At 40.5% G+C, this 10,618-nt stretch overlaps 1 protein-coding gene across 1 annotated transcript; it reads right to left on the bottom strand.

The window, feature by feature from the left end:
• Positions 1-7,728: 7,728 nt before the first annotated feature.
• Positions 7,729-9,198, bottom strand: ZBTB43 (zinc finger and BTB domain containing 43). The gene has a single exon (XM_006834778.1). It carries the CDS (start codon positions 9,130-9,132, stop codon positions 7,729-7,731), a length of 1,404 nt encoding a protein of 467 aa, XP_006834841.1. The 5' UTR covers positions 9,133-9,198.
• Positions 9,199-10,618: the final 1,420 nt, after the last annotated feature.

The following is a 10,618-nucleotide window of genomic DNA, read 5'->3' as shown; positions in this document are numbered from 1 at the left end:
GTTGTCAGGAGGGACCAGTCGCTGGAGAAGGATATCATGTTTGGTAAAGTGGAGGGTCAGAGAAAAAGAGGAAGACCCCCAGCAAGATGGATTGGCGAAATGACAGCATTGATGGAGTCAAGCATGGCAACAGTAGTGAGGTTTGCCCAGGATGGGGCAGTGTTTTGTTCTACTGTGCATAGGTCACTATAAGTCGGTACTGACTCGATGGCACCTAACAACAACAACAACAAGGTATTTGAAGGCACTGTGTTTGGTTGTTTCTGGATGTTCTGAACCCTTGGGCTGGCAGTCACTGAACAGCAGGAAAGCACGTGTAGCTCAGTGAGAACCCCAGGACTCGGGCTCTACCATTCATGAGCAAGATTTCTCCCACTAGATAGGGATAGTACTTGTACCTGTGTAGCTGAGTGGATTTGAGAGTGACGAATTAATCCATGGGAAGTGCCTATAATAGTATTGAACACAGTAGGAACTTCGTCCAGGTAAATTCTATTAAGGAGTGAGGGCACTGCCTGCAGACCTGAACCCAGCTGCCAAGCCATGAGGGTTTAAAAGGTTCCCTAGGAATTCCATGACTAGCATCTGAGCTTCCAGGAAACCTATCTGTACCATGTGAAATTGAAGCTTCTTTACTTACGAGGGAGTAGGATATGTCAAGGTCCTTTTCCCTGCCTACATCTTAAAAAGTCCCTGGTGGGACTTTTCTACAAGTTTGAAAATCTGTGGACTGTCCACTTCTAGGGTTAATTTTCCTATTTATTTTTTGAATCTAAGGAGTTGATGTAGGGTTAGCTACTGATGCCAAGCATGGGATACTATCTGGTAATTTCTAGTCTTTTTTTTTTTTTACTTGGAAGGCAGAGTACAAGAACCACCTAAAGGTACCAGAAAGATACCTGGCTAAGGTCGTGCTTACCAGCATTAAAAGCTCTGTGAAGAAGTCATGTACAGATGAGGTGCGATAGCTATGCTAACCTATTCCCAGAAACAGACATTTCTGCTGGTCCAGGAGTAAGGACATTAAGAGGGGCTTCCCTGAGGTATGAAAAACATCTCCCCAACAAAATAGAAACTTATTATCCTTTTGTGCTACATGAAGTGGCCAGGGAAAAATGTCCACCTCCTAGGGCTGTTGTGAGGAATAAATGAGTTAATTCAGGTTAAATACACAGCATATATTAAGTATGCAATGAACCTTTAGAACTGCTATTTCACTAATTCCAATTCTTCTTCCACCTATTAATGTAGGCCTGGTGTTCAGAGATTTGAGTGGGTGTTCAAAGCCCAAGGGGTAACATATAAAGAAATGCAATTAAAAAAAAATTCTCTCCAAGAAAAATTATCTTCTATTCTTATTGTGATTAGACAAAAGATATTTCACACATGACAAGTAAGATAAAAATTATCCTTTGGTTCAAAGTCAATGTGCTGTCCCTCTGAGGTCTATATTGTCTAGCTATGCCAGATTCTTCAGGAATTTTAGCAGAGTTTACCAGTTTGGCATGTATCCATCCATCCATCCATCATGAGTGGTGCTGTGCTGCTGAGGATTTTTTGAGAGCCCTAACAAGTAAGATTTTTCTCACAGAACTGCTGAATCCAATTTAACAAGGCATTTCTAGAGGCAGCCTTCTAGCTCCCATGAATAAAGGTTAGCTGTGACATTAGGTAGACCAGTATACTCTGGGGAGTAACTAGTATCTTATTAAGTTATAAATACATTTAATGACTTTAGTACTGGTTTCTTATTTTAGACATTAGGAAGAAAAAATAGAACTCATAATCACTAGAGTCTAAGTAAAAAGCCACTAATTTTTTAATAACCTGTATTTACCTTCCATATTGCTCATGAATTATTTTGTTTTTACTGAGCCTACACACTCCCTCAAAGGGCAGCTGTAACTCTCTTGTAATTGCATTAAGCTACTTGCAAGGTACAGTGGCTTGTCTGCTTGGAAGAAATTAAATGGTATAAGATTTTAAAACTAAATAATCTGGTTTTGACTCAAACTAGTCAAACCAGTTCAGAATAGAAAAGGTCACAAGACTTTCCCCCTCTCTTCTGGTTTCTTAAAGAGGGAAAATGTCACTTGTGCGTATCTTTATTCACCAACCAACTTTTCTTAAAAATAACCCAACAGTTGAATGGGCACTGAATTATTTTATTTATCTGCACTGAGAAAGAACACATTTAAAAGCCTTCACCAAGCAAGAGACTGTTATTAGTTCAAGCTTACCTCATTTCCACTGACTTTGAGCAGTTTCTAGAGCTAAAGCTCCTCCAATATGCCCAGCCATGGGGATTGTATTGTCTCACGGAATGCTTCAGTGGGACTACAAAGAAATCCAAATTAACTCCACAGGTATGATAGGCTCCATATGGCTAACACCCCACAGGACTTCCGTTCCCCAATAAAAGGAGCAATTTTCCCGTCTTGATTAGGAATAGTGCTTATCATATTCCTAGTTGGGAGGTCTCCACTCTAGCATGACATTTGTGCTCTGGGGATCCCTGCTTCTTAGGTGGGCATTGCTAGCTAAACTGCTGGTAGCCAGGAGCCTTGACAGGGTACCCAGGATGGGTGGAACTCGGGGTAAGGAAGGGTCTGAGTTGCTTGCCCTTGGTGAAGATGACAGGCCCTGCCTCAGACAACCAAGTGATTAAATGCTAGAAATGGTCCTCCTTGAATTCATCCATTATAGAGAACGGCTAAGCTAGCTGAGGCAATCTGTAGTTGGCTTAAAAATCAGCAACAGGGAAGGGGGAAAAAAAACCACCTCACAACAAACAGTGGTAACAGAAGGTTTGTGTGGGAAGATGGTTAAGTTTGATCTAAAACAAGCAGTGTCTCTGGTAATGAGCTGTTGTTAGGAAATATGTGGGGTCCTCAGTGCCTGCAGCACTTTTTAAAGGAGTACTGTAGCTACTTCTCTAGGATTTTTTTTTTTTTTTTTTTTGAGGTTGGGGGAGGGTGAGTAAAGTGAGGGCACAGTGAGGTGAGGCAGATACCCAACCAAACAGCAAGGAGGCATTACAGAGCAGAGTTGAAAACCACCATGTGTTATAGGCAAGGCTCGCCCCCATAGTTGCTGTATGACCTTTGGTAGTGTACCAACTTCTCTGAATAAGTTGGCTCATGTGTGAAATGAGGATACCCACCAGCCAGGGTCCTGGCAGAAAGCAAATGGCACATTCAAATGGGTTGTAACTGAGAAGAATTTCATAAAGGAAATTTACAAGACTGTGGGCAGTTAGGAAAATCCAATGAAGACACTGAAGCACCCCAGGACTGGTACAACAGGGAATCAGGACCACTTCTAGGTTTGAAGGGACAAGGGGAGGGTGTGGTTACCAAATCCAGAGGCTGCCTGACAGTTGTACCCTTGGCAGAGCACCCCAGCCACGGCCTACAGGGAGCTAGAGGAGTAAGTTCCTCACATCTCTCTCCTCTCATTCCTCAATGTTCCTTCCCTCAGTGCCTCTTCAGATCTTGACCAAAGGCCAGTTTCCTGGAGCAAAGCGCAGGGTGGAAAGGTAGGAAATGAGTCTCAAGGAGCAAACATAGATTACCCAGCAGCACACTTACCTACCTTATGGATTTGGCAGAAGTTTAAAATGAAATAATAATTTGGCACAGAAAATGGTAACTCACTGTCAATTTGATCACACTATCTATTTGGTATTTACTTTTCAAAAGGCCATATATAACTTTTATTCTCAGGTGGCAAAAGCTAGAATGAAAATACAGACAAGTGGTTATCTACCCAGAGTGAAAAACAAAACTTTTACAAAGTTGACAGATAACATTTATTAAAACATGTCATACAAAAGGGCATGGTCTCTTCTATAAGAAGAAAATATTAAACAGTAACATTCAATGAAGTAAAACCATGCTGTACACTGAAGACAGCAATATATAAAGACAAAACTGTTCAACTTTTGCAACACAGGCATAACATTTCACAAAATATCAATAAGATATGCACCGAATGATAATCTGTATATCATCAAATGGTTAAGTGGCCTAAGAGTCACCTGACTTGCATAAATTATTTTCTGGAAGAAACATTGGGAACATCATAAAAGGAAAGAAGGCAGCAGCAACTGACATGACACAGGCTTCAAGCACAACTTAAAAAAAAAAAAAAATCACATTTTGTAAAATGTGTTCCAGCATCTTCCCACAGGGCACGATCAGTAGAGATTTGAAATAAGAAATATGTACCTTTAAATATATAAGTAGTGAAGAAAAAAAACCCTGGTTTCACTGAACAAAGTTAGTCACCTAATGAGGATCACAATATTAGTGGCACAGATTGAAGGGAGGTGGGTCGTGTATGTTGCTTGGTCTCCAGCATTCCTAATATCAGAGACCTTATAAAAGCAAACACCTGGATTTGGCATGATGGAGCCCTCTCCGTCCTCACCCAGGTGGCTAGAGCACATCCCCCTTCCCAGGCAAAGCGCAGCTATGATGCTTCTGTTCTGCCTCCACTTCACTTCAGCAGGAAATTATGGGTGTGCTTGCCTCCATAGGAAGGAGCCACTGAGGTTAAGCATCTTTGCCTAATAGACAGAAGTAAACTTGGGTCAGTTTAGTTCAGCAAATGCCTACCAGAACAGAGGGGACTCTTTTGGGCAGACTCTTAAATGGTGGCCAAAAGAAGGGAGTGGAGGCAGGCAACTCTAGAATGAGAATCAACAGGCGGATAACCATGAGTGCCTAAGGCTAACCCACAAAAGAGGGTATCTCCGTCCTTCCTTAGATGGTGATACCTACTTTAACCAAGTAGGTTATTATAACATATATCAAAAATTAAAGGCATAAGTACTAAAATGAAATACCACTGGTGGTGCTTTGAAGCCACTGGAACTGGAGAAAAAAAGCACAGTTAAGATTCAAAGTAGGGGAAAAACACCTTGGTTGTAAGCCATTGAAATGATCCCTGAAAGACTGTTTGGAAAATGTTACCCACAACTATCCAAACTGATATGAAAGGATAAAAATCTTCTAAAGCTGAATGAGGTTAAGGAGAGAGATTATCACTCCAACCCAGAGTGAGAAGGGAAAAAAAAAAGGTAGCAATGCAGTATGATCTCTTAATCCTAAAAACTTGGTTTATAAAAATTCATTTTAAATATCCAAACTAAGGCAATCCCCCTTCCCCTGCCTCTCTGAACACAACCAACATTCAGTTGTCCAACTATCTCACAGGGTCTGACTGACCCAATTAGCAATTTCAATGTTTACCAAAACCTACAATTATCATAAATTCTTAAAATAGTTGTTAAGTGCCATAGAGTCAGTTTCAACTAATATAGGATTTCCAAGGAGTGGCTGGTGGGTTTGAACTACCAACCTTGCAGTAGCAGTCCAGTGCTTATCCTACAGTGCCACACAATGTGAGGAATTTACATATTATGTTTTACATTTCGTAGCTGATGTAAGGATTTCAATAAAAAATACTCATCTCTTTACAAGCATTAAGTAAGTACCAGCCCAATTGATTGTTTCCAAAGCTAGCACTCAAAGCTGGGCCATCATTCCTGGCTAAACCAAAGCTCTTTATCATTACTTATGACAAGGTACTGTGCTGTCTTCAACATACTGAAGGACCATGATTTTTCAAGAATTTAAAAACTGTAGCTCTCAGATTGCTCTCCTCAAATGTCTTTAAAGGAAAATAGTACATATAAAGTTCCAAACAGGCAGAAAATATTTTGTGAATACCATGGGGAAGTATGACTAGTTTTGGGCTGAACATAATGGCTTCACTGCCTTAGTACTAAAACTTGTGGGAGTAATAAAACAATTTTTCTTTACACACAACTGAGATATAGCTAAAACCCATTGGCCTCTAATATGAGAAAAGGAGAAGCAATTGAGCTTGATTGTACAGTCACTTCTATACACTTCTGTCAGGTACACAGAGAAAGGACTGCTGAAAGATGATATTAATGTGGCAAACAACCAAGAGGTAATATCTAGTTTTTCTAGGTTAAAAAACAATATATATATATATATATATATATATATATATAATAAAGTTTTAAATACAAAGTGCTTTTTATATATCAAGAATGATACAGTGTTAGTGAATAGATCCCTGTTTTGTAATCCTGGTTACAAGAATTAACTGGTAAATCAGTACTTTTCCCTTTCCAGACCATGATCTTGGTATTAGTAGCTTGAGGCTCAGAGGCCACTGCTAGCAAAGTCTATATCATGTTAGAGCAAAGCCAAACCTTCAAAACAAAATTTCACCCCAAATTAAAAAAAAAAAAAAAAAGTTATTTTTATTTTAAAAGACAAAAAAGTTTCACCTTAGAATTTAGAATAGACCAGTATGTTTGAGGAAAAGTTGACATAATAGTAGCACCCAGTCCTACCCTGGTATATTACATAGCTTAAAAGCATTCTGAATAGATGTTCTTTTTAATTTAAAACATCTGACTGGCAGAAAAAATCTCAGAATGGCTGATTTCTTGTTTTTAGTAGCTATCTGGACTTGTAAATTCATGCAGCTTTATCTATAATTTGTGAGCATGAATTTATAGACTACTTTGCTAAATTCAGGACATCCTTCTTTCCCCCTTTTAAAAGACATCTCAGCATCCTAAACAATGGGTAGCATTCACCCAGTGTACCCCTCTTTAAAAGAGCATCCTCCAACCAGTGTATTGTCAAGACTCCTCTTTTCTTGGGCAGTTTCCTCCCTCAACTATAGCCTGCCACTCAGAAAATTCTTCTTTTTTCTCTCTCATTTTGACAGTTGAAATGTCACTGTAGTACCTGATTAAGTCCTGAAGTTCACAGGTAACTCTTAGTCCTGACTTTTGGCACCTTACCACTAACTGTAGTCCATGACTGCCCTCTTTGGGAAGCAGTACAATCTAAGAGAGGGCAATGGCTGGAGCAGCCAATGGAACCAGGTTAGTCACACCAGACTAGAATCACTAGCCACAGATCCAATATTGTTGATGTAAAATTAAATGAACAGGATTTGGGTCAGCAAAACCAATTACTCTGGCACTTTAGAGAATGACACTCTAGGTACAAGTGTTCAAACTTAATTTCAGTACAAAATATAAAACTTTGTTTTATCAAGAGTCTGAAATACACCGTGACAGTGGCATCTTACAGAAACTAAAGCTTGTACCTTAAGTCACCCTCTTAGCATCTCCATAGCTTTAGTTTATCCTTTCGAAAGAATAAAACCAGACCAGAGAGCTCTGTTCATTTCTCATTCTAGGAATACCATTATTTGAGACTTTTATAAAAGGAGCATTTCATTCAGTGAAGCAGCTGCCAGAACAAATCCACATTACTTAAGTTTAAGTAAAAACAAAATAAAATTGCAACATGACCTTGTAATGATGTGTGACCAAACACCTGAAATGGAACTGGTGGGCTGGAGTCCAGTTCCAAGTGCAGGGTCCATTGCATGAAGTCCACTTGCCTCAAGCACTACTGGCATGAAGGTTAACCTTGCCAGTGGGGAGCTCTGTTAACTTGCCCCCATTACCTCCTCTAGGCCAGGATGGGAAGATACAAAATTTGAGGAATTAAGACTTTTTAATTGGCCTGCTTAGAACTGGTCTTTCAGAAATATCTTTTTTTTTAAGCTTCTCTCATAATAGCAAGTAGCACGCATCATCTGTGCCCACATTTGCATAATTACCATAGTTTATTTTTGTGCACGCCATTCAAGGGCCAGATATTTTTAGTTAGCCTCAGTTGTAGTCTGCTCAGCCTTTGCAGCTTCATAGGACTTGGTACAAGAAGTCACGTGCCTGTGGAAACTGTCCCTCCACATAAATCTCTTTGAACAGATATTACACTCGTATGGCTTTATGCCCGTGTGAATTTTCATGTGTCCTACAAGATGATGTTTCATTTTGAATTTCTTACCACAGACACCACAGCCATAAGGCCGGAGACCGAGGTGCATGCTCATGTGTCGATCTCTCTGACTCTTGTGAGTAAAGCTTTTCCCACACTGACAAGGATACAGTTTGTCAGTGGCTGAAAATCCTAAGTGGGAAGCTTCTTCTTTAATTCCTGCTACCATTTCGATATTCTCATTATAGCCTGTTGATAAGGAAGCCTCTTGTCTGTGCCCAGCTAGATTCCCATCTGACCTCTCTCCAGAAAACTCTTCCATGGAAGACCCATAGAAATCCACCTGTTCATCATAATTGCCTTCCTCAGCCTGATCATCAAACTCTGCTTCTACTTTTTTCTCCCCGATGTGGAAGTCCTCTTCTACTCCTGAAGGCTGGATTGAGTGTTCTGTCTGCATGGTATTGATGGACTCAGTGACCTGGTGCTCATCATAAGTGGCGTGCATATCCATGCCCTCGCAAGCCTGTTCAAAGCGCTCAGGCTTCACATGGATCCAGCGTTTATGAGCCATTATGCTGGGCTTGCTGTATATGGGTCGGGTGTAGTGGAAATCGGCACTGTCACTGGCCCCCTCCTCCCCATCCTGGCTGGCCATCTCAGTGCTCAGCCGGTCATGCTCTGTAGATGAGTTGCTGGGAAGGTATTCGTGCTCGGTGAGCTGAGATGACAATTCATCTTTGGTACTCTCCTCTTCATTTTCTCCATCCCTCAATTCCTGAGCTTTGGGGAAATCAGCATTTCCCCCAGAGCCCAGCTCAAAGCTCTCTACCAGACCGTTATAGCTGCTGCTGCTTGGAGATTGATGGTCGCTGCTATGATTTAGCTTTTGACAAAGGACTGTGGGGTTTCCCTCTAAAACCTCAGTACACTTGTCCACCACATGCCACATCTGGAGGAAGCTTGCTGCTGTTAAGTAACTAACAATTTCTGGGGCAGGCATTACTAGACGGCCTGTGTAACTAGATAGAAGAATGTTCTCAAACACTCTTGGGTTCATCACATCAGGTAAAACAATCCTCCTGCTGTTTTTCAAGAGTACCTGGTCACAAAAGTAGGGGGAACTGGCAGCAAGAACAGCTTTATGTGCCCGGAAAATGTGCCCTTGGACAACAATGGAGACATCACATAATTGTCCTTGTTGGCGCTGCTGGTTCAATTTCTGTAAAATGGTGCTGGAAAAATCAGGAAATTCTACTCGAAAAGAGTTTGTTCCAGGCTCCATTTCATCACAAATCTTGTTCAGTGCTATAAGAGAAAGAAAAATTATTACTAATTCCAGCCCAAAGCAAAATTTTTTCTATCGCCTATTGACTATGCGAAGGCTTTTGAGTGTGTGGATCATGACAAGCTACGGACAACATTGTGGAGAACAAGTATTTTGGAACACTTAATTATGCTCATGAGGAACCTGTATAAGAGGCAGTTGTTTGAACACAACAAGTGAACACTAAATGGTTTAAAATTGGAAAAGGTGTGTGCCAGGGTTGTAGTCTTTCATCATATTCTATTTGTATGCTGAGCAAACAATTTGAGATGCTAGATTATATAAAGAAGAATGTGTCATCAGGATTAGAAGAAGCACCACTAACAACCTGCAATATGCAGATGATACAACCTTGCTTGCTGAAAGCAAAGAAAACTTAAAAATAGGTACTGATGGGGATCAAAGACCACATCCTTTGGTATGGGTTGCACCTCAATGTAACAAAAGCAAAAATCCTCATAACTGGACCAATATATAACCTCATGAGAAATGGAGAAAACACTGAAGTCAAAGACTTCATTTTGCTTAGACCACCATCAACACTCATGGAAGGAGCAGTTAAGAAATCAAATGATGTAATGCATTGGGCAAATCTGCTGTACAAGACTTCTTTAATGTGTACAAAAGCAAAGATGTCAGCTTGAGGACTAAGGTACACCTGACCCAAGCCATGGTATTTTCAATAGCCTTGTATGCATGTGAAAGTTGGACAGTGAATATGGAGGACTGTAGAAGAACGGATGCATTTGAGTTATGGTGTTGGAGGAGAATATTAAATATGGTTTTGGAAGAAGTACAGCCAGAATGCTCCTTGGAAGCCAGGATGGCCAGACCTCGTCTCTCATACTTTGGACATATTATCAGTGGGGACCAGTCCCAAGTGAAGGCCATCATGGTTGGTAAAGTGTAGGGTCAAAAAAATGTAATAGAATAAAATAAAAAGTATATTTACAATGACAAAAAAAGGTGTAGGGTCAACAAAAAAGAGGAAGACCCCCCCCCCCACAACAAGATGGATCAGCACAGTGGCAGCAGCAATGCGCTCAAGTGTAGTAATGATTGTGAAGTTGGCGCAGGACCAGGAAGTGTTTTGATCTGTTGTGTACAGAGTCAGTATGAGTTGGTACCGACTTGACAGCACCTAACAACCACCACCACCTTCTGAATCTCTAAAAAAAATGAAGACAAGTTCCAAAGCTCTATAAAGTTCTCTTGCCTGTGGGTACTAGTGGGGGAGAAATTGATTCCCACTTTACCTTCTAGAACTGTTTGGCAGAGTTCAGGGCCCAGAGTAAAGTTTATAGGTGTGACAATTGCCAAAAGCAGGAACCACCTAACACCACTTTTTATTCTATTAATCTTGATTTTTTTAATCTCTGCGAGTAAGAAAACAGATTCCACAAACTGTGTTTGTAAATTGTACAAATCACCAACTAAAATACTA

Source organism: Chrysochloris asiatica, unplaced genomic scaffold, assembly GCF_000296735.1.
Source record: "Chrysochloris asiatica unplaced genomic scaffold, ChrAsi1.0 scaffold00014, whole genome shotgun sequence".
Classification (NCBI taxonomy): Eukaryota; Metazoa; Chordata; class Mammalia; order Afrosoricida; family Chrysochloridae; genus Chrysochloris; species Chrysochloris asiatica.
Note: the sequence above shows the minus strand (reverse complement) of the source record. Positions and strands in the feature narration are given on the sequence as shown.

Bases quoted from the DNA above. Each gene is read 5' to 3' on its own strand.
- ZBTB43 (XM_006834778.1), bottom strand. From the start codon at position 9,132: ATGGAGCCTGGAACAAACTCTTTTCGAGTAGAATTTCCTGATTTTTCC.